We start from the raw sequence: 25,645 nt of genomic DNA on the forward strand, positions 1-25,645 counted from the left end.
CACCTCTGTGCAGGGCTCGCAGGCTGAGCTGAGTGTTTTTGTGCAGCTCCTCCAGACACGGCGGTCGGGTGCATGGATGAAACACGTTGTGTTGTTGGTGCCATGGGGCCTGATAGTGAAGGGACAGCTTGCTTTCTATTTCCAAGTTTGACACAGCTGAAATGAGAGATCAAATGTCTTTGAGCAACTTGACAGTAAGCAACTTAATGATGCATTTGTTTGGAGGGCGTGCTGTCTTCAGCGCGCATAGACATCCCATTATAACTTGCAGCATTTCGTCACAAAGCCACCAAAATCCACTCGTCAATTAATGTAGCGGTGTCGTGTGTCAACTTAGCGGATCATTACATCATAATAACATTATTTTCATAAACTAAAGGTGGCAAGACTGTAAACTAAAGGTAATCTGTGCCAACACTTGACACGATTGTGGTTTGGCCACCGTTTCAAAGCGCTTCCTTTAGTCTGAAACCTCCGCCAGTCATTGGATGAGAACATTTTGTGTGGGAGTGGTTATTATGTTAATTAGCCCCACTGTTTTGTAACAGTTGAGTGTAAGTCCAGAACGACTCACTCACAAACGCGCTTTGAGGTCATTTTGGAAAAACATGTCACGGTTGTAACTACGGCAGAATGGCACATGACCAGAGAGAACCAATCAAAAGCTTCTGCTTTACGAGGAAGTGATGTGAAAGAAAAGAAAAGAAAAAATCGGAGCTTTTGCAGCTATTTTTCAAATATAATTAAAATTGTAATCATTCCAAAAGCAACTGTCATTTAATTAAACATCTTCTCCCAGTAATGTCATGGATTACAATTACATACATTTTGTATTTAAATTACGTGATCTCGTTATGCAGTTAGTTAGTTTGTCACTCCCCAGTACTGGAGACCACTGTAGCCAGCATTTGACTTCACCTCAGTACATGTGTAACATTCCATCTAAAGGCACACATGCCTGCATTATAGGATCATCTAGTGCCATCTGTGATGAGTGAACTAGAGCACGAGTGCGCATACTCTGCATCGTAATTACACATGCCCACAGTTATCCTTGCGTCATGTCACAATGGATGTACAAGTATAAAAAAAAAAACCAAATGTGCAAATCTGTTACGCGTGACCCGATTCTTCGTCTCCATTGATCTTGGTGACACTCATTTTCAACATCTGTAAAAACAGGGATGTATTTCGGCGGGTTGCACTGTTGTCTAACAGGAGCTAGATCTGTGAGTCATCTGCATATAAATAGAAACTTGAATTGAATTCTGTAGGATCTATTCAAAGAGAGAGAGAGAAAGAGATAGCGTAACGTGCAAATGGGGAGAAAATAATAAATAGGAATCAGTAATCAAATATAAAAACACAGTCCAAATACACAACTCGGATGTGGAGGAATCAAATAAAGAATCCATGGACGGAAAAATCAATAGTCCGAGCCGGACGGCGGAGACAAGCCAAGATGTGGCTGAATAGAAGTCATTAAGCGAGGACGTATTAGTGTGTATCTGGGTCAAGCAGCACCATCTACGGCGCTAAGTGCAAAACCTTGTCATTGGCAGCTGTTAGATACAGTTGTGGTCGCAAGTTTACTGTAATCACCAGTTGCTCATAAGAGCAAAGCTGAAGAGCAATCGCACGACATCTCAGCGTTAGAAGTTGCTTGTGATGGCTGCTCGTTTTCAAAACGGATAGCACCTGTTGCTGGAAGACAATCGGCGCTGTGTTTAACCCTTACGTACGCTTCATTTTCAATAAACGCAGACGATGCTCAATTTTGAGCCGGGCGAAGAATAGGTTAGGGTTAAGGTTTCTAGCTCCCTCTCCAACGCTGTTACGACTGTCCCACAGAAACAAACACAAAGGGAAAAAAAATAAAACACACATTTATGCTATGTACAGTTTTACAGCATCAAAATCATTTCCACAATTGCCAGCATTTTTCTTGATTGACAAAGTGGTAAATGTAAAATCCATTTGACTTGACATGAGTCAAATTTGACCCACGACAGCCCCAGTGTACAGAATGACACTTTCAAACATTTTCAGTTTTGGTGTATTTTGGGTCACATTAGGAAAAGTCATCACATTTCATTGTCCATAAGGGTAAAGCTGTTATGGAAAAATGACTACATGGTAGATGACCAGGTTTCTGTTTTACATTATGTCCACACTTCATTCCACCGGTGCCATATTCACATACCTCTACAAATGATATTATTACACAAGTTATTGAATGAACCCTACCTTCAGATGGGCGAGGGGCACAGCCAATCCCAAGGCAAGCCAAAGCCATGATTAGCAGCTGTTCACTCGTTCCCCCTTTTCCCTGTTGTCTTTCTTTGTTTGCCACTCATCCCTTTCTCTTGTATGTTCCAGCTCTTTAGCCACTCTCGTAAACTCAGCTAAAAATATTTCTGCGCAAAGCGAAACATTTAGATGAGCAACATCTGTAGGCTCACAACCTCCCCTCTCCACCTCCTCGCCCGCCCACCTGCTGTTCCTTCTTTCCCCTCCCCTCATCACATGGCAACTGCCTGAAAATATCTCTTTCGTCCAGTGCAAAAGTGGCGGTCATTTATTTTGTATTATTATTATTTTTTTGCTTGTGCGTGAAATTACTTTGAACTTGAAACAAAATGATATTTCATCACAAATGTTGTGTTTTTCACATGAAACATTATTTGAATGCGGTGGTAGGGTCCCGCCTGGGTATGGCCAATCCCTGACCGTAATCTCCTCATGATGCGGGAATATGTGGAAGGGGGTGGCGGGGAGGGGAGCGGTCAGCTACAAAGTATTAATGCATTAATCCATCACATGCTGCGAAAGTGTATCACATGCTTCTGTGCAGTAAGTGACATTCGAAGTATGCTCATGTGTGTGAAACAAACACTTTTAAATAAACATACAAACACAACGCAATCTCATCCCAGTGATACGCAAAAAGAAGCAATATTTTTCACAAACATAAAAGGGGGAAAAGGACCCTGCTCGTAATCTTATGTAATCCAGAGCTCTGGCTGTCACATCTTCTGGTGTTGGCAGTTGACTTGAGGAACATTTGAGTTCTCGACCACAGCTGGCCAAGACGTCAAAAAGCCTTTTCAACGAAGATAACATCAACTATACAATCTAGACGTTATTAATGTGGTGAAAAAAAGAAAATGCTTTTCTTGTGCCATAGCACCAAATTTAACACACCTTGTAACACTAACGGACGAATGAAAAATGACTAATTTGACCGAATGTGGACATTTTCACTTGGGGGTGTACTCGCTTTTCCTTCCAGCGCTTTAGACATTAACGGGTGTGTGTAATTATTATATTCAGCGTTGCCACCAATTTAACACACCTGCTCCCCATTCACAACTGAGACCTTGAGACACTCATGAGTCAGGTGACACGGGGAGGAGAAATGGCAAATAAGACAAGAGCGTGCAAAATCCTCTTGGACCCTGCGCATCCCGGTTACCGGCTCCTCCGGCTCCTTCCCTCAGGTAGGCGCTACCGATCAATGCAAACTAGAACTAGCAGATATTCCAAACAGCTTCTTCCCTCTTGCGATCAACTTCTTAAACACCTAACCTATAATTCCATTACAATAGGCTGGCAATTTTTTGACTGGAGTTCGTTGTCACATTTCTGTGGGGCCAATTATGTATTACTCGTGCACTCACCGTGGTAGTCTCGCCACGCTGCACTATTTGCATATCTGTTGTTGACCAATACTGGCCACTCATGCCAGAGGAGCATCTGCACCACTTGCACACTGACTGAGGAGTATCTGCAACATTTGCACAATCAACATTGTCCCAGACTATCGCACTACCCGCTTGAAGTCTCATTGCACCGGACTATTGCTGTATTAGTCATTCAAAGTGCTAGACATCTTTTTGCACAATTGTCAAAAAAAAAAAAAAAAAAAACATGTACCGGCATTACCAGATAACTAGCAATCCTTTATTGCTCAGTGAGTGTTTTATTTTTTTTTGTCAATGTCTTCATGTCTCCAAAGTGTTCTCTGTCAATTGACTGTCTGTTGTCGTACGAGAGTGGCTCCAATTACTGGAGACAAATTCCTTGTGTGTTTTTTGGACATACTTGGCAAATAAAGATAATTCTGATTTGGACATTTTCGTTTAGGGGTGTACTCACTTTTGTTGCCAGTGGTTTGGACATTAATGGCTATCTGTTGGGTTATATACAGTGGGTACGGAAAGTATTCAGACCCCCTTAAATTTTTCACTCTTTGTTATCCATCCATCCATTTTCTACCAGGGACAGTGCCTCTGGATTGGCAGACTGGGGTGGTTTTGGCAGAAAAGGGCGGAGTTCCCTCTCCATGTTGAGGATGAGATCCTACCCCAAGTGGAGGAGTTCAAATATCTGGGGGTCTTGTTCACAAGTGAGGGAAGAATGGAACGGGAGATTGACAGGCGGATCGGTGAGGCGTCTTCAGTGATGCGGACTTTGTATCGATCCGTTGTCGTAAAGAAGAAGCAAAGCCGAAAGTCAAAGCTCTCGATTTACCGGTCGATCTCCATTCCTACCTTCACCTACGGTCACGAGCTGTGGGTCGTGACCGAAAGAACGAGATCCCGGATACAAGCGGCCGAAATGAGTTTCCTCTGCAGGGTGTCTGGGCTCTCCCTTAGAGATAGGGTGAGAAGCTCGGTCATCCGAGAGGATCTCAGAGTAGAGCCGCTGTTCCTCCACATCGAGAGGTGCCAGATGAGGTGGCTGGGGTATCTGATTCGGATGCCTCCCGGACACCTCCCCGGTGAGGTGTTCAGGGCACGTCCCACCGGGAGGAGACCCCGGGGACGACCCAGGACACGCTGGAGAGACTACAATTCTTGGCTGGCCTGGGAACGCCTCGGGATCCCCCCGGAAGACCTGGAGGAAGTGGCTGGGGAGAGGGAAGTCTGGGCGTCCCTGCTGAGGCTGCTGCCCCGCGACACGACCTCGGATAAGCGGAGGAAAATGAATGAATGAATGAAATATCACACAGCCATAAGTATTCAGACCTTTTGCTCAGCATTTAGTAGAAGCACCCTTTTGCACCCTAACACAGCCATGAGTCTTTTTGGGAATAATGCAAAAAACTATTTCCCACCTGGATTTGGGGATCGTCTGCCATTCCTCCTTGCAGATCCTCTCCAGTTCTGTCAGGCTGGATGGTGAACGTTGGTGGGCAGCCATTTTCAGGTCTTTCCAGAGATACTCAATTGGGTTTAAGTCAGGGCTCAGTCTGGGCCATTCAAAAACACTCTCGGAGTTGTTCTGAAGCCACTCCTTTGTTATTTTTGCTGTGTGCTTTGGGTTATTGTCTTTTTTGAAGGTGAACCTTCGGCCCAGTCTGAGGTTCTGAGCACTCTGGAGAAGGTTTTCGTCCAGGATATCCCCGTACTTGGCAGCATTCATCTTTTCTTCGATTGCAATCAGTCTCCCTGTCCCTGCAGCTGAAAAACACCCCCACAGCATGATGCTGCCACCACCAGGCTTCACTGTTGGGTCTGTATTGGACAGTTGATGAGCAGTGCCTGTTTTTCCTCCACACATGCCAATTAGAATTATGGGGGCCTGTGTGTACATTAATGAGGAAAAAATGTAACTAGAATGATTTTAACAAATGGCTGCCATATAGCAAAGGGGGTCTGAAAACTTTCCGTACCCACTGTAAATGAGCTATAGCACCAAATCGAACACACCTGCTCCCAACTGTCAACTGAGACATTATAACGCTAATGAGTCACATGACTTGGAGAGGAAATATAGCCAATTTGGCCGAATGTGGACATTTTCACTTCGGGGTGTACTCACGTTTGTTGCCATTGGTTTAGACATTAATGACTGTGTGCTGAGTTAGTTTAAGGGGACACATCCTGTCGGTGGCTGTAATAGTAATTAATACCTATTTTAACAGCAATCTTCCAAGAAAGAAACAAAGTATTATTAGCAATTAATAAAATATCGGCGATATGATAGTTGCCCCTGCGCACTGCTGTATTTCTTGGTTTGATGGCTCACTATTTAGATGAATTTCATCAAGCCAATTCCTTTTCTCATGAGGGCCATATAAAAAAAGGAAAACAAATGACACTACAACATTAAATGTGTAATCTTGGCAGAAAAACAAGGACTTTTGCATTCCCACACAAAAATATTTTGTCATTGTATGTTGGGAAGTGAAGGAAGGTTACTGGAGAAGTCTGGTACGAGAAAGTGGCGGCTCTCCGCCCGGCCTCGCTGCCAGAAGTGCGTGAAGGGCTGTGACGTCGCAAAATTCGGGACATCCACAGACGCCATGTTCAAAATTAGACAGCTGACAAAACATTTACTTGGCTGTATAAATTCACAAACGTGTTGTGCTGCACACCTGCGCTATTGTCTCGAGGCCCTCTTCCGCATCGCCTCTGACCTGCAAATCGTTTTCTGGCATAATAAGTGTGTGCGATTGAAAAGCTCATTTAAATTCATGTTTATGGCTTGTCTGTACAATGTGTTCAAAATAAGCCTTTTAAAAAAATAAATAAAAAAAAATCACTGTTACGTCACAGCGTGCTTGGCAAACAACATCGACAAAATAACTGCAGGTTAAATGTTTGAGGGATTATCCTGCTTCTGCACACTAGTGCTTCTGAAGGTTCTTTTGCTGCCCCCTAGTGACACAACATATTAGGTGGATGAACCGCTTAGTAAAATGAATAGTGTTGATAAGTTATACAAAATTGAAAATAAAATCAACATAAGTGCCAATTAAAACGGAAATAATTCAAATGATAGTAATATTAGACTGATTGTATGATAAACCTGTACAATAATTTGAGAATAGGTTAGAAAGATAGATAGACCCCCTTAATTTTTTCACTCTTTGTTATATTGCAGCCATTTGTGAAAATCATTTAAGTTATTTTTTCCCCTCATTAATGTACACACAGCACCCCATATTGACAGAAAAAAATCGGAATTGTTGAAATTTTTGCTGATTTATTAAAAAACAAAATATGAAATATCACACATAAGTATTCGGACGCTTTGCTGTGACACTCATATATTGAACTCGGGTGCTGTCCATTTCTTCTGCTCATCCTTAAGATGGTTCTACACCTTCATTGGAGTCCAGCTGTGTTTGATTATACTGATTGGACTTGATTAGGAAAGCCACACCCCTGTCTATATAAAAGACCTTACAGTTCAAAGTGCATGTCAGAGCAAATGAGAATCATGAGGTCAAAGGAACTGCCTGAAGGGCTCAGAGACAGAATTGTGGCAAGGCACAGAGATCTGACCAAGGTTACAAAAAAAGTCTGCTGCACTTAAGGTTCCTAGGAGCACAGTGGCCTCCATAATCCTGAAATGGAAGACGTTTGGGACGATGAGAACCCTTCCTAGAGCTGGCCGTCCGGCCAAACTGAGCAATCGGAGGAGAAGAGCCTTGTCTGAGGGAGGTAAAGAAGAACCCAAAGATCACTGTGGCTGAGCTCCAGAGATGCAGTCGGGAGATGGGAGAAAGTTCTAGAAAGTCAACCCTCCACCAGTCGGGGCTTTATGGCAGAGTGGCCCGACGGAAGCCTCTCCTCAGTGCAAGACACGTGAAAGCCAGAATGGAGTTTGCTAAAAAAAAAAAAAACACCTGAAGGACTCCAAGATGGTGAGAAATAAGATTCTCTGGTCTGATGAGGCCAAGATAGAAATTGTTGGCCTTATTTCTAAGCGGCATGTGTGGAGAAAAACAGGCACTGCTCATCACCTGTCCAATACAGTCCCAACAGTGAAGCGTGGTGGTGGCAGCATCATGCTGTGGGGAGACTGATTGCAATCGAAGAAAAGATGACTGCGGCCAAGTACAGGGATATCCTGGGCGAAAACCTTCTCCAGAGTGCTCAGAACCTCAGACTGGGCTGAAGGGTCACCTTAAAAAAGACAATGACCCAAAGCACACAGCTAAAATACAGAAAGGAGTGGCTTCTGAAAAACTCCGTGACTGTTCTTGAATGGCCCAGCCAGAGCCCTGACTGAAACCCAATTGAGCATCTCTGGAAAGACCCGAAAATGGCTGCCCACCAACGTTCACCATCCAGCATGACAGAACTGGAGAGGATCTGCAAGGAGGAATGGCAGAGGATCCCCAAGTCCAGGTGGGAAAAACTTGCATCATTCCCAAAAAGACTCATGGCAGTATTAGCTCAAAAGGGGGCTTCTACGAAATACTGAGCAAAGGGTCTGAATATTTATGGCTGTGTGATATTTCAGTTTTGCTTTTTTAATAAATCTGCAAAAATGAAAGGTCTATTCAGGGGTGCTGGAGGAAAAAAAAATATAATTTTTTTTCCGTACCCACTGTATGTAAACTACAGGTCATTGTATTAATTATTCACCAGCAAAGTAAATCAAGTATGTTTTAATACTCCAATAAATATATAAATAAATATATAAAAACATTTTTTTAAAAAATCACAAATATAAAATGAGGCTTCAAAGTCCAAAAAATCAAATGTCGTGGGTGTGTCCGCTGAATATGCCGAAACCTGCTCAGCTGTCAACTGTCAATCAAATACCACAACAACGAAATATATAAAAAAAAAAAAAAAAAAAAAAAAAAAGGATGCTACTTTGTCTAGCATCTTTCTTATGCCTAAACATCCCTACATGTTTGAAAATAGGTCCGTTCAAAGTTATCGGTGGCTGGTATATATCCCAAATGTATCTATTTACACGAATTTTGTACCGCACTCGGTGTTTTCAGGCCAAGAAAAAAAAAAGTCTTTCAATTTAACAGACAATCAGATTTAACGGACGACCCCTACCCCCTATTAGTCTGTTAATTGAGGTTTCACTGTATGGGCATTCTTATCAACAATGGGTTTTCTGCACTCTCTCTCTCTCTCTCTCTCTCTCTCTCTCTCTCTGGCCGTCTCTCGCTTTCTCTTTCTCAAAAGTGAAATGTACTTCTTATACCCCGCGACCTGACCCGGATAAGCGGAAGAAGATGGATGGATGGATGGGATTGAGAAAATGGGTGCAGCTGTCAAGAAATGTGTTAAAGCAATTGAGAAAAACTATAAATGTCCTCCACCAAATGGTAGAGGGTATATAATTAATCTGCGTATCCACCTGGGGATTATTCATACGACAGAATAATAGCAGTAATACTGGCTCACATTTCACATTTGCATGCCAATGTGGAAATAAACCCAAATGAGATCATCGCTATTCTAGTTGATATATTTTGTGACATTTTTGGTTTCGTGGTGTGCATTCAGTAATTTTTGTAATTATGTAATAATATAATATAATAATAACAATGATTATTATTATGTAATTTTTTTTTTCCCCTAATGAAAATTACGTGACTTGGCTCAATAAAGTTTTGGGACACGCTGCTCGAATAGACAATGGGCTGAATGTCTCGTCATCCGCTCTCTTTTCCCATCAGGAGAACAATGGATGTAGTATCTGTGACTACCTTGTACATGACACATTTGTGGACTTGAAATAGTAAACTATTGAGCCTGTTGAGCCAAAACTGCAGCGCCAAAAGCACGTAAACAGTGTCACAGTCCAGCGGTAAGCGAATGGGATTAAAACGGGCTATATAAGTTATTATTATTGCGTCCGGTTGAGAATGTATCAGCCATGTTGTCGGAATGGCGAAAAACAAGCCATCGCCCATGTTATTTTTAACGGTGCGTCTCCATGGAAACCGGCGCATCGTCAGCAAACGGGTTACTTGCGTGTGTCTTTGGGGGAAGTCTCCTACTGCTGGTCATTGCGCGTGTGTTCATAACAACTATTTTTAAATGGACAAAGTCTTAAATTTAAAGAAAGCACTTTTTAGATCATCAACCACAATTTATACCGTGATGTGGGACCGGACTTCAATTTGTTTGACATTCATTGAGTGTATAAATTATATTGGGAATACTTCTTTCCAGAGTTCAGACTGTTGCCATCATTAAATTATTTAAAGAAATTCATACCCTTAAAAATTTACAGCCCCACTCTATGAATATGTGATATGTTCCAGATCCAGCAGATCATCCAGGCGATAAATTTTAGAGACATACTTTTGGTCCCTTACAAAGTGTTCCATTCCAAATCCATTGCGTCGGTGTTGAAACCCAAAAAGATGCTCATTGTCTTGATGTCCCAATATTTATGGGGCTGAAGGATGAACCGCGATATAGCAGCGTGGGGTTGACTGCACGCTGTATCTGTCTCGGTGTGATGCGGAGGGTGGGCGCTACGCTAGCTGTGCTCCAAATGTCCTCGACAAACCCCAGCAAATGTACAAGCATATAAATTAGCAGGGGAGGGGGGGGGGGGGGAAATTCAGACTCCAAGAATAAGGACATTAATAATCGAAGTACTGCGTGCCGCATGGTCAGTACTTACTCTTCATTATTTCTAATGGATGGATCAGTGCGTCTGTACAGTGAGCAAGATGCTCTCTTTATTATTGGCTTGGGCGAGGGCGTGCGCTCACTGAGGACATTCCCCTATATACGTCTTGCTTTAGCAGCCATCTGACAGTTACTGAGCGAACATATCGTTTCTATGGAAACAACTTCAAGATTAAAGCTGTGAAGAGCCAGAGCCTTGCCAGAGAGAATCCCACAATGCCTTGTGCCTGGGGATCTCTGGGAAAGAGAAAGGCGGAGGCACATTGTCAAAGTCGTGGATGTGTGAATTTGGGTGCGTGTGTGTGTGTGTGTGTGTGCCCACATGTGTCTTTGCCAGCTGCAGAGGTGTTGTGCTACAAATTGGCTCTGTATTGTGACTGTTTGTTACACCAAAGTCAGCATCCATTAGTCTCTCCTTCCCTCAAAAACTATTTTTTTTAATTAAAAAAAACAGTGCCAATCAAATGCTTAGAAGTAAGCAAACTTTAATACGTGATGTGACAAACACACAATATTATTATCATGGCTTTAAGACGATTCGCTCCTTATCGTATATTTACCACACGAGAACCTTGACCGAAATTCCATTGCAGGAGCAGCTTCCCACACCCGATATGGGAATTACATGTAAACAATACAAATATGTTTAAACACTAGTGTCACGTTGACCTTGTCGCCACACGCTGCCTCCCATTTTTCATCCATCCCATCATATTTGCCTTTTCCTTTTTTTTCTCCCATTATTATTTTTTTAAATGTATGTGCCTCCACCCCATATCTTCATCCCCCCCCCGCCCCCCCCCCACCTCCTACCCCCACCCCCCTGGGTGATGCCAGTGCTGTTGTCAGGCTAGAGCTGAAAGCAGCCAATCACGCAGCTCCATGCTGAGGAGCTCTGGGGTGATGTTAGGCAGTTTCACGCTCATACGATGAGCTTTGCCAAATGTAGGTCATGTTTCTCCTCGCTCGCCCCGCCTTCGTGCGCTCGCTCATGTTTTCATACACACACACACACACACACATAAACCTCATCACCCCTCGCAGATGTACGTATACGCAGATAACGCACAAGTGCATTTTCGGCCGTTCACAAGCGACAGATGCGCTAAAGTGCCGCCTTGACTTACAGGTCTAATTCATTCCCTGACCAAGCTCGTAACTCAGTTCAACGCCATTTGGACCCAATACTGAGCCCCCCGAAACGATATTTTGGGGTTCTGTTTTTTTTTCAATAAAGAAAAATAGCACAGTATTGGATCAAAACATAACACAACGTAATAAGAACGAACATAAAGGAATAAAATGTTTTCTACAGTGTACTAGACCAGCCGATAGTCACAACAATAACCACTGTAGTATTGTACGAGTTCATTTAAATACTTTACAAATGTTATATGTTTTGCTATTTGATTTGGAGGAAATAAAAAACAATTTAGTTTAAATCCATACTTTAGTCATGTCCCTGGGTTTACACTCAGTCCTGTTACCCTCTGAACGTTTTAGTCACCTAGACTTCCATCATTTAGATCCTCTGCAGGCCATGGGGAGGCCAAAAGTAAGTCCACTCCTTTATTTGATGATATTTCAACTCCACCCGGTGGGCCGGGGTTTATACGGACGCGCATTGCTGCCACACCCCTCGAGGACTTCGTCAACCCTTGTTGCGACCCTGTGGTCACTTCAATCCTTCCAAGGCGGAGTGAGGGACAGTGAGGTGGCCTCTATCGTATCTATACGTACGTGGCGCTAGTAACTTTCATATATAAGACACAAAAAAAGACTCTGAAGTCAAATGTATTACGTTATAACTTTTTACATTATAACGTGAAACTTATCATGTTAACCATGAAATTTATCACGTGATAATAAACTTTTTTTTCTTTTCTGGTGTGGCAGCAATATGCTTGCGTAGGTTTACCAACTCGACTTAACTTATTTTATGATGTTATTTGTCTATTTTCAAAATATTGTTGGGGGTTGAATCACTGTAATGTGTTTAGTGTCGACATGCTACTTGCCTAAACGACGTGGTTGTACTTAACGTATTTGCTGATTCCACGCTTACCTGAGATGGGCTAATGCACATTTTGAGTAGTCCGGTATGTTTATGAACAGATTTAAAGAGCTACTGTATTATTTTGTGAGCGTTCCAACACCGGCAAGTGGCACCGATTCGGTGGCACAGATAACGCACTGGTGCATTTTCATGCATTTCGAAGCATCAGATGCAATAAAGTACATCCGTGCTGTGATGCAATTCAATTTGTTCTTTATAATTTGATATAGACAATTAGAATGAAGATCTTCCAAATTGACCCAGAACATACAATGTGAGCACGGAGAATGAACAATGTGTCAAGGTTTCATAAAGGTGGGGGGGGAAGAGTAAAATTAAATAAAGATCAAGCAGTAAGTGCTCTTTCTTCTTGTGAACTCCTGCTGAACCGCTCAACTGTGCTGCAATATAGCACTTGTGGGATTACGATGTAAATAGCAGCCACACGAGCAAGCAGATTATATATAAATGCATTTAGCGGAAACAATCAACGGCGCGTTTGACGTATTTGTGAAACACTTTAGATAAGCCTTTTTAAAAAAAATATATATATATATGTATGTATATATACATATACATAGCTGTAATTAGACTGAGGTCATCAGTTGTCAGTTGACTATCAGATTGTTTCAAGACATTTCTTTATTCCACCAAGGTCCAAAATTTGATGACAAAACAAAACATCGCGTGTATTTCTGGATGGCAAAATCTGGCATTTTCTCTGGTGGCACCGCTAGTAAACAAACCCTTACACGGCATTTGAGATTGAGAAAACAGGGTCAATGACTTGGAGGATGATTTTTGCCTTCTTCTCTACCGCAAAATATGTGAAGTGTCATTCAAAAAGAAGATGCCACGTGAGGTGAATTGCTTGGGAGGAAGATGAAACGCCAAGTCACAGTCTCTAATATGCATGTCAACAGGTAAGTTTATTTAAAAAATAGATGTAATAATAATAGGTGGAAGTGCTGACAAACTGTAGTTAACAAGATCATTGAGTGACTGGCAAATTAATTGACTTTTATGTCGCTCTGATTAATGGGACAGATGTGCCTTACCACCAAAATGGCAAACATTTAATTACGCTTTCGTGTATATATATTTTTGGGTAATTACTTTTGACTTTGACCGCTGAAATATATGTTTTCTGAAAACTCGCACACAGACATTTACAGTACGTGCAGACGAAACGGCCAAGTTCCTGATGTCACTCAATAGGCCACGCCTCTTAAAAAGCACTCATACAACACTACAGTTGTTGTTGTGATTTTTGGCTTGTCTCAACAAACAGTACTTACACTTTATAAAGCCAGTTTATTTCTTTGCATTGTCTTCTATTAGTTGTTTATGCAAAATGGTGGTAGAAATTTAAGTTGATTTCAGCGGCGACTAATGATTTGAAATACCGCTTGGTCACGGAACAAATTGAATTTGGAAATCAAGTTACCGCTGTACGATGTTGCGTCACAATCATCGTGATTGTTTGCGTTTCCGTAATGGCTTCCTTTTATGCACAAGATGTACTACTTATGTTTTGACATACACTCAACACGACTGGCTTACGCTGGTGGTGGTGGGGGGCTTTGTTGTCTGGTAGGAATAAGTGCTCGTGAGCTCCTTACAAATATGCAACCTTCCCTGACGCACACGCACGAAGACACACAGCGAGCTCCTCCTCAGAGAGAGAATCATTTCTACTTGCCTGGGTTGCCACAACTAGGTTGACCTATTTTTGTCCAGACCTCTCTCTCTCTCACTCTTTCTCTCGCTCTCTCGCTCTTTCTTTCGCCCTCTCTCGCTCGCTGCAGCCCCATAATTCACCTCTGCTTAATAATTCACAACAGCTTTGGAAGCCCCCGCTCAGCAGAACCACTGGCTCAGGAAAACAAGGGAAGGACATCAATAGAATGTATTGCACAATGTGGAAAATTGAGTCTATTAGGACGCTACATTCATGTCGACTTCAGTATACTACTTGTAGTGGCTTGAAGAGGTTAAGGTTGATGGACAACAGCCCCCCCTTCGCCCCACGACTCCCAGGCCTCCTTAACGAACATCCACGACACAAAATGAATGGTTTCAGCATGCAAAACAAAGCAGGTAATGCTGCAGAGAGATGGCTGTGCAGGTTGTGTGCTGTTATTGTAAAAGCGCAGATTATTTGCAAGTCTGTGCACACACTCGTGGCGCTAAATGTGATTGGATGGCCAGATTTGGCAGGAACCAATAAGGACACCAGGAGCAAGTGAGCAGGCACTGAGAGTACTCGTGCTGATGCTGGGCACACCCTGGAGCTGTGTGCACGTGTGTTTGTGTGTCCATGTGCATATAAAATGAAGATGGATCATAAATTTGTAATAAAACACCTTGGAAAGACACAATATTCATATTAAAAGAGCTTTCCAGGGTCTTTTTCATCTGTTCGTCTATGTATTGTCTTCCCAGGAATTGGTGCAGAAGACAACTGTACGTTGCATTGGCAGTTAAGGCTTCTTTATACTCGCGCGGGCGGCGACCGCGTTGACTTCACTGCGGCTGTCCCGCGCGTAGTTTGCCTTTATACTCGAGCGCAACCCACGCGCGCAGTTTTGAAAATGTACTGCAGTTCACCTCCAGGTCGGGGGTGTCGCCACGGCTGTTATTGTAACAAAACAACAGAGGAGCCGCGCGGGCCAATTCGTCGGTCACGTGATGCAATGCGGGCGTTGTCGGCCGCGCGAGCGCGGGAGTATAAAGGGGCCTTTACAGTACTCATTGCCATTATAATTTACAGTAGACTGAGTACTTAAATCCTAAGACCGAATGGGGGCCGGGTAAATCATCATTTAAACTCATTAGGCCTGATTTACTAAAGGTTTACATGCACAACGTTTTGACATCTTTAAATACGGCATCCCATAGGCAGGTGTACATCGGCATTGCCGTGGGTAACGATGACTGTGCTTATTGTGGCAAGGAGGATTCGAGTGCTCATGTAAAAATTCTTCAAATGCCAGAAACCAAAATGATCAAGACACATCTTCTATTCAGCAATAGAATTTTGGCGCATCTGAATGATCGAAGGGCTGAATTGAAGCGAGTCGCAAGAAGGAGTCATGCCATCACCTATCACCTATGACAAAACCTCTTTGGACTCTGCAATTCCTTGTTTCTGGGTCATTTCAGCCCACACAGCAGTTGTTTGGGTGTGCTATCCCAACTGTTAAATGTATTCTTACTCAGGAAGTGCTGAATTGAACAAAACATAGCTTTTATGGAGCTGCTACCTATTCCAAAATTAATGGAGCAATAGACTGTATTTGTGTAACTTGTTCCTCTTCAGACAGGAAGTTTATATTACTGCAATCGTAAGCACACAGATTCTTTGAATGTGTGCGATTCAAAATAACAAACATTGTGGCAAGATATCCAGTGTTAGGTTGCCTCTTCCACTAGCACTTCCAATTCCATCACTTCGAACTTCATTTTGTGCTTGCAGTGCGCTTCCAAATCTTCCATGGTGAAAAGTTCCCTGAATCACAAATGCCTCTTTTAAAATAGGGTGGTCTCTACCACTTTTACACCTGTTGCCAATTGTGCCAAAGTTACTGTAGAATAGATCACGCGCAACACGCCTACCAGCACATCATGCAGATCATATTTTATGCCTGTGTTTTAGGATCTTAATAAATCAAACCAATAGTCCCTACAAGCACAAGAACAATTTTAGAGGTGTTATTTTAAAGTCTCACTGCAAGTCACTTAGACAATATGACAAAGGAAGGCTATGTCTTCTACTGCGGACGTCTAAATGTAGAAAAAATTTCATCACATGCCAAACTATTTAGTACAAGGTGAAATTCATCTCTTCGATTAAAAAATCTGGCTTCCTGGCTTCTCTTATACCGATGCTATAGTTCCCATTAAAGAGAGGGCAGGAGAGGGAGGCAGTGTTGAGTGCGTGAGTGTGTGATGTTGTCGTCTGATTGATGTGACAGTGAGAGTGAGTCTCCTCCAAGAATTCTGGCCTTATTGCTCTTCTCGACACTGCCCCATCACACGTACAACATACTCTGTCTCTCAGCGTTACACACACATTCAGGAGCACACACCTCAGAGTGTTAAATGGCTACAGTTTGGTTTTTTTTTCTCCTGTTCGGCTGTTAGGTCAAGCAGAATGGAAGATCTGTATCCCTTTTATGCCGGAACAGTTTTACTGTGTCACAGTGGAGTTTTTAAGCTTCCCCGGAGGTTTCTTAGTATTATAATTGAAGTTTATTGAGAATCAGAGTCGATCAGTCGAACAGGACTGACACAAAGACAAAAGACAAAGCGCTAATTGTAAACAGGATGACAGAAGTAAGTCATTCCATCATCTACAACAATGAAACATGAAATATGAGTGTTGCATGGGGCTGTAGTGCTACACCCTGTGAGGGAAGGACAGGACAAGATAGGACAGGACAAGGACAGGAGAAGAAGCATGCAGGACAAGGGTCGTGAACCCGACTGTACAACTGTAGTGTGGCGGGCTTAACTATGTAAATGATCAAAGTCTACAGGATGAGAGTATAAGTGAGGGGATACACAAGCGATTTGCATATTCATTAGTTATTTGTCGCAATAAGTGTGTGACCCCACACCCAGTGAAAGAGTCCTAGGCGTGTGTGCCTGCGGATTCATGTCAAGTGAATTGACACCGTTTTACATGCACAAAGACTGAAAGAAGTGTCCTGTAATTGCTGTGCCCGCACCGCGGAGGCTGACGACCCCACCCGATCAATCGAGGGGTCCACCCGAGAGCAGCCCGGCTTGATGGGACACGTCCCACGCCGAGGGACTCAGGGCGCCCCGGCAACTGGCCACCCGGTGGGGGTCGCAGGGACCCAATGCCAACCCCCCAGCCACCCCCTGGCTTTCTGATACAACATTAGACCGAGTATTAATTTTCCATGCAAAACACCTTCAGACCTTTGTATGACATCTCTTTCCTATGTTTAGTATGCACAGTATGATCATTCTTATGTTATGCTGCTTTATTCTTTCAGTGTTTCCATGAGCCTACAAAGTCCAACCGATCAGGTCCATCCAGCCACTCGTGCCTTTTCGAGGTGTGCCTCGTTGTCTCGTCAGTTTGCTTGTATTTACTTCCCTGGTTTTGTTGTTGCTGCCGTTGTCAAGTTTCCAAGTAGTTTGTAGTGGGGACTGTTATATTTGTTGACTGTGTTTCTTTGTCCCTTTTTGTCTTGATTTTTTTTTTGGTGTTTAGTATTTAGATTCTTCCACAAACCTTGTTGGCCTTTTTAATAAACACTTTTGGGAGATTAGGAGTCTTTGCCTGCTTCTCTGCATTTGGGTTCACCACTTGGCTGCACTCTATCACAACCCATCCATCCATCCATCCATCCATCCATTTTCTGAGCCGCTTCTCCTCGCTTGGGTCGCGGGTGTGCTGGAGCCCATCCCAGCTATCATCGGGCAGGAGGCGGCCAATCGCAGGGCACATACAAACAAACAACGATCCGCACTCACATTCACACCTATGGGCAATTTAGAGTTGTCAATTAACCTACCATGCATGTTTTTGGGATGTGGGAGGAAACCGGAGTGCCCGGAGAAAACCCACGCAGGCATGGGGAGAACATGCAAACTCCACACAGGTGGGGCCGGGGATTGAACCCCTGTCCTCAGAACTGTGAGGCAGACGCTCTAACCAGACCACGCCTCCATCACAACCAAACCCTACAATTCTGACAGAAAACATTGAAACGACTGAAAGAAACCAGCGAACCAAATACAACCAAACAGATGAGATAATGAGGCACACCCGGACAAGACACAAGAGCTGATTGGTTGACACAAGGAACAGGGCTGACGAGAACAGGTAGAAATGAAAACCTAACAAGTTGACGAAACATGAAAAAGGCACACTGAAAAACATGACATAACTTGAAATAAAACTAAATCTAATACAAACAACGTGAACAAAAGTCTGCAACAGTCCTGAAAAATGCTGTGTCCTGCCGCGAAGCACATCATGGATAAAATAAAAAAATGTTGCTATAGTTTCAAAGCAGTGAGCACATTAGTGAAGCCAAAATGTGCCCTTGGCCCAGTAATTACATTTCATTACTTTGCATATTATTTCCGTTATAACACTGAATTACAGAAGCTATGACACGTTTTATCGACTTTATCCAAATTAGCAACCAGTCATTAACTGTTGCTGGTATGTTACACACTTGGCTGGTGTACTGGTTTGTGGGGACCACGGTATCCAACTCCACATTTGCTTTCACTGATGTGACTCTTCCAACCCTAAAATATATGGTATGATATTGTAGTATGACAGCAGACGTTTGTTTAACACACCTTTGGTTAGCATGTTTACTTAAAAAAATGCAAGGAAATTGTTTTTAATACGGTGATTGTGATACACAAATCCACAGTGCCACCCTCTTTCAAATGTTAAATATTCTCAAGTAAAAGTAACAGCTACCACAGTGTCTCCCAAGCAGAACCAAAGACTCATGTTACTGTATCAACAAGCTCTAAAGCTCAGACCTGCTGTCAATCCTACTTCTCCTAGACCCAACATAACAAGACCAGTGTTTATCCTATCCAAGCTATCTGTTTACTCCGGAGTTAAGTAAGGCATTTATTCCCTAAATCTGTTCAAAGGCTTTGAAACTGCCGCACTTGTTGTATTTCACCATGGATTTACCATTAGAGCAGGCCTCCACCATATGGACTCCAGCCATTACAAACTATTCCCAATGCTTCGTAGGTTTGTGGCCACCCTCAGAAATAAACTGAACTGAGCACATAGAACATACTAAATAGCCCATCATATCAGAGCAGATCTTAAATTCAGTGCACTGAACACCTGTTTCTGGCAGCGGATACGTTTCATACCCACCTGTGCTATAGTTAACAAATTTTTTTTAAAATAGTTTTAACCTTCCCACATGCTTGAAACACTTTTCATTTTATTCAAACACACTTAACCTATTAATACAACACACTTTTTAAAGTATTCCTTGGCGAATCACTTCTCTATCACTTTAAGGACACTCTCGCGCAGTTCTCCGAATAAGAAGCAAAGCGTGCTTTGCTTTGTTATTGTGTGCTTGCGGGGAATTTTTGACACAAACTGATCAATCAATTGTTTTTCTACACATCAATCGACAGATATCACAAAATGTCTATTAACATTATATCTGAGTATCACCTTTGACGATGAGGTTTTTGCGGCAAGCTTCATTCTCATCAGAAACTCTGTGTTTTGAAGCTGAGGCTGTAACATAATGAGCAGTTGAAGAGAAGAGGGAATGTATTATGCATTATCTCCACCCTCCCACTTTCATCCCAAGGATGAGAGGAGGGCCAGTTTCTCTGGGACTTCCAAGCGTTGGTCATGGATTTGTGCAACAGTCTGTTTGTCTGACTGTGTCGGACGAGCGCGAGTGGTTTTTCTGCATCTGCGTACCTTAAATTGATTGATTACCTTCAAACAAAGAGCCAACAAGAGACAACGTAACAACTGGCCTTGTGTGTCTAGACCATCCCCATCACTGCTGCATTGCATTATTTCATTCCGAATACTTGAGGGAAATCGCTTAAAAGATGATTGCAGCAAAATTATTTGCAATTATTTATTATCTGTGTGTGTGTGTGTGTGTGTGTGTGGTAATCCTTATGTCCTTGACGGCCCCTCTCATATTCTCAGACATCATCAAAGAAATATATAATCAGAAGAAAACAGGATATTGTCAAATAGTCCAATTAGCATTCAGCTAGCTCATACTTTTTTTTGTTTTTGTTTACATTTGGTACAAAATCTCGCCACAGCGAGTCCTATGAAGGGGTTACAAAACTGTCCATTTGAAATGCATTCAATGGAGAAGCGCATATGCTAATGTACAGTTTGTGCGATGATAAACATCAGATGGTGTAAATATGTTACACACACACACACACACACACACACACACACACAGGTTCAGATGGGGTCGTATCATCCTCAGGATCACTGCTTCTGATCCACTCCAAACCATATGGCTCTGCTTTATTTCAACCGGCGTGGATTAAAGGTCTAGGCTGCTCAACCACGGACTCATATCTTAACTCTCGACTGAATGCATTTCCTGAAGATGGCAATTCAATTCGTTTCAGTTCCATTTGAATGAAATACTGCACAGTGTGTAACGTTGCTCTGCTAAATTGTTGAAATTGCTTGCATGTCACTGTAATCTCGTGAGGAACTTCAAGGAAAAGCACATCGCCTTGATAGTTGCTTTTGTACATTAGTTACTATTTACTTATTAATTGGTTTAATTTGTCTGGGATCTGAAGTTTTCTCTAATGTCATGTGACACAAAATATCTGACTATAAAACACTCGGTAGAATATAAAAAAAACAACGTTTTTTTCCCCCCTTTTCTGATCATTGCACAGTTGAGTGAAATCACAGCGTATTATATAATAATCTTTGTGTACCATCTGTCAGTTAACTGTGATTCGTTTTGGATTATAGTGAAGGTGACGCCAAGTGATGACGAAGCAGTTCTCGATACAAAAGGGAAATAATAGGGACTGTGACTTTAATATGTTGAACTATTAATCTGCTATCATCTATCATCTGGAGGGACTTGAGCTCACGGGAATAATCTGCACACACACGTGCACGCACACGTGCGCAAGGGAGTCCCCGCATAAGTCACACAATCAGTTAATTGTAATTTGCTGCGAGTGTAATTATTCAACTCCGTGGCGATAATTACCGGCTCAAAGAACGGGGGCAGTATCTGTCGAGATACTGTAATTATTTTAGCAAGTTGTATTGAGAAACACGTGCAATGTCAAGGAATTAATTTCTGTCCTTATATAGAATTTGATCAATAACAGGAACGACACATTCAAACAAAATATTAAAAAAAAAGAAATCATCAATCATTTTTGGAAAATCAGACTTTGGGCGTGCCTGTTTCAGCATGTGAGACATTTATCCATATCTCAGTAATAACGCCATTTACTTTTCTGTCTGCTATTGGGTGAGATATACAATGATGGACTGTATTTTGTTGGCTACTCTGTTTGTATGTGTTGCTGCTCCATGTGTGTTAAAGTAGCAATGGTTTGAAAGTAAATATTTACTGTCAAATTGATGCTAATTAGGCTGCCAATCATTTTTTTTTTTTTTTTTTTTAATAACAATTCATTGTATTTAGTTTTCAAGCCACTCAGAGTCACCGTACAAACATCGTTTAAAGAAATCAAGCAATACAATAAAAAGAAGAGAACATAAAACATCAATTAAAATGGCAAACGATATGGGAAGTGTTAAAGTGTTTAGGCAGTCAGGAATAGGTGTGTCTTGAGTTTGGTTTTCAAAAAGGGTTCATGAGCCTGTATGTCTATGTGGTTCTGCGTTACAGGTTAGCATTAAGCTAGCGCGCATTTGTTCTACGGTTTGGTTGAACATGTCAGTGTTTAAATATACAATGTTTAATTGTCTTTGTTTTATGTGTCAGTTTTACAGTCAACATCAACTGGGAGTGACAAGTGAACAGCTTGAAGCAAGCGCACGTTACCTCTATTTGGAGAAGTGTGCAAGCGAGAGTCATCGTTTCATTTTCCCAAAGTGATGTTTTACAATCGTCTCTCCTCGGTAGTGAGACAGTTAAGAGTCGAGTGTGTCTTAACTTTAAACACTCCCGCACCACTTTAGCAGCAGACGATTTGTGCTAAAAAAAAAAAAGAAGGGGGCTAAAACGACAGCTGTTCTTAGAACAAAAGTGCAGGACAGAGCGAAGATGGGCAACACGGTGGGTTTTTTTTTTTTTCCTTCCCGACACTCTCTTCTCTCCACTGGAACAGCTGCGCTTGCCTGAAGCGTTTGGCTCACACATCTCTGGCCTGTCATCCAGAGGTACATTAACTCACTCATCGTGAAGGACAGCACGTGCATGTAATTAGCGCGGCGTGGAACGTCCACGGACCTCGTGTCGAAGAGACTTGCAGAAAAGAAGTTTGACTTTATTGTGAGGACAGAGGAAAAGAAGCTCGTTCCCAAGTGCGTATGCTCGTGTGGAAAGCGGTCAGCGTCATTTGGCTTCTCTGAAACAACTATTAGTGACAGATACACGGCTGATTAGTAAAGCCTCGTCTGTCCTCACCTCTCGACTACCCGCGATGAAATTGGATTAATTTACCCTGCCTAAGTAAACCACATCAGCTCAAACCCGCAGCAATTGCTTTTGATGGGATTTTGAACCAGTTTAGAAAGAAGCTTGTTTGTTTGTGTTCTATTCTGTGTTCCAAGCCAACAACAACAACAACAACAACAAAACGATCAGGACCTTGTCTCACCCAAGTACAAACACGCAGAGCAGCAGCGTGCGGTGCCAATGTTATGTAGTGCAAAATCCGAGCTTGCTACTAGTCCAATTAGGATGGGTCCTCTTCGCAGCGTGCTGAGGATCTCGCAAAGCCATAGTATTTTTAAGTTGTCAGCAAGTGTGCAGAAATGTCCTACAGTAGTGGAAGACAGAAGTGGGGGGAAAAAAACATTACTAGTAAGACAGTTCTACTAGTGTGCTGAATTGTCTTACTCGTGAGGACAAAGAGTTAACTAGTACATGGCCCTTAAAGTGGTTATTGAGGATATCGAATGAATGGTCAAAGGGCTTTCCATCAAACATGCTATTTGTCGTCACCAGTGAGACAATTCAGCGCACTAGTAGAACGACTCGGGTGCACAAGTAAATTGAGCTTCTTCCAAGGGTTAGCAATGCTGAAACGTAGCATAAAAACACCTTTTCTATTTTGTAATGGGCAGAAACGGGTACTTAAGAGAGTTTCCCCTCTCTCTGGGGGATTACGTGAAAACTCATCTCTCCTAAGTGGCGCTCCCTATGGAGGCCTGCCAGGGACAACCTATCATGGGAATAACGTTTTAGGGTTGAATGCAATTATGGCAAAACTCTGCTTGATTTTCCATTTGTTTGATTTTAGACGAAGAGTTTTGTCTCGCGGTAACCTATAGGTGTTTGGAAGTTGAATCCTCTTTGAAAGATATGGCGCTCCTTAGCTGGGGACGCAAAAGCAAACTCGGTGGAGGGAAGTATGCGCTTTCTAACGTGCTGTCAACATCAATTGTTTGCTATCATTTGAATCAGCGCGGAATCTGACCTGCCACATGGAAATATTCGATTGTACTTGCGGATACGACCAACAGAAATATTCACTGTCTTATTTTGTTCTTGATGCTAAATGTGATTTTGAGTTAGTGAAGGAGAGCCACGGTAGAAATACACATCATCTCAGGAAGTTGAATCATTTGAATTCAAGTTTCCAAATCGTCTGACCTTGTTACAGAGTGAGGTCATTTGCTAAGGAACAATGTTTGCTGCCAGTAAATTTACATTCTTTACGCAGTTAATAATCTCCCGTGCTTCGTACTCAGAGCTGAGCACTCACACTTGTCAATAAAAAGTCTACTGTTACGTAAAATCAAGCTGGAGGGAAAGTTACTCATGAATCCCCGTGGAATAACAGCCTGCTTACGCAGCAGAGCCCCCCCCCCCGGGAGGACCAAGATGTCACAGAGGTTGCCGATTTTAGAGTTTGGATTTGAAGCCAGCATTTCGCCGTCTCCCTCGTAGTTGACGGCGATGATTGAGTTTGACATGCTGCTGGAGCATGACACAAATATGTAAAACAAACACCAAATAGAAAACAAAACAAAAACAGTGAAGCTCCATTTATTGCACGCGACCATACGAACAACAAATGCTGTATACTGTTAAAAACCCATTAGAAATGATATTTGATAAATACTTTGTTTTTTTTCTTTACATTCTCTTTTTGTTATGTTGTATTATGTTTCTCTATTTCTACTTTGCAATGCACTGCTATGTTCCCTGATTTCAAATATGCAAGAAAAATAGTCGTGGTGTCGGGTTGAACGGATTAATGTCATTAATTAAATTCAATTAAACTGGGTGCCACTGTATAATGTGAGATTAGGGTTTAGGGCGATCAAATTACTGGCCATTTCATTCAGTACACCTGCACAATTAAATACTAACCAATTTAATAATGCTCAGTGTTTGTTGTGAGCGATAATATCATTGTTACAAATAATACTCTATTTTGACCATTAACGTTATTCGCAAAGGCAGGATTATTTATGAATTTTTTTGTATATATATTTCTTATATTGGATAAAATAATGTTGTGCAGGCGAAGCTAATTGAGAGTCCTACGTGTTTCTTGACAAAAGACCCAAGTGTAAATTGGAGAAATGACCATTTTGGCCTGAACTCCAACTCTCGTCTTTATTCTGACCTCCAGGCTTCAGACTGATGAAGAAAATGTCACTGTGCGTTTGCGCTTCAAATTTGCCCTTGTACATAAAACTGTCTATGTGCTATGTTAATGTAATGACGCGATAAAAATGTGCGCATCCCCAACTATCTCCTCACGGCCTATGCATTTCAATTAAAGAGGCTCGCCCTGCGCGCACACAGATGAGAGTCACGTCGTGCCTCCGATTGGCTGATTGCCCACACGAGTGAATAGTCTCTTTTACACGTTCGTGTACCCCAATGGCTCTCTGCGTGACAAGTGAAATCCCAAACTCCTAAATCTCTATGTATCGTTGACGCTAATGCTTCTCATGAAGCGAATATTTATGATGATCACTGAGATCAGTAGATCCGATCTCGCGAACCACATGAGGAGCTGGTGTGGTCCAGCAGCGTGAGGGGCCATTGACGGACTGTTGAATTAGCTTGTCTGAGTGGAGCGGAATCGTTTGTGTGTCAACAGGGCCGTGTGATATTGTCAGACAGCGTTGGGGAAAAAAAAATAAAAAATCCAAAATACACACGTCGCTGCAGAGAAGTCACTTGGGGTTATTTGTGTTGCATTTGTGACGCTGACAAAGTGTAATTCAGAGGCTCCGTGATGAAGTGCTGCCTCCATGAGGGAAAATACAGCGCAATCTTTTCGGAGGGGATAAAGTATGGTGAAAGTAAACATATGACGGAGCATTGACATACATGCATAGATAGATACAGTAGACACGATAGTGCTGCTATTGGCTATATCTAAATGTCGTCATATTTAGTATGTGAAAAGTGAACAACGCAACTCCGAAATGAAAACTGATCATTCTGCTTTCGTTGATGAAATC

The 25,645-nt window shown here is 42.3% G+C and overlaps 1 protein-coding gene across 5 annotated transcripts in view; it reads right to left on the minus strand.

Annotated features, from left to right (window-relative positions):
* Positions 1-25,645, minus strand: part of nhsb (Nance-Horan syndrome b (congenital cataracts and dental anomalies)) — a 52,935-nt gene that overhangs the window by 20,546 nt on the left and 6,744 nt on the right. For 4 of the 5 annotated variants that reach the window (XM_061752595.1, XM_061752576.1, XM_061752586.1 and 1 more), the window contains exon 2: positions 4-156. In XM_061752595.1, the coding sequence (XP_061608579.1) occupies positions 4-156 (153 nt within the window). Of the gene's footprint in view, positions 1-3; positions 157-2,247; positions 2,451-25,645 lie in introns of those variants that run through there. The other variant, XM_061752602.1, reaches the window with a different exon arrangement.

The sequence above is a fragment of the Phyllopteryx taeniolatus genome, chromosome 2, assembly GCF_024500385.1.
Source record: "Phyllopteryx taeniolatus isolate TA_2022b chromosome 2, UOR_Ptae_1.2, whole genome shotgun sequence".
In the NCBI taxonomy this organism is placed as follows: Eukaryota; Metazoa; Chordata; class Actinopteri; order Syngnathiformes; family Syngnathidae; genus Phyllopteryx; species Phyllopteryx taeniolatus.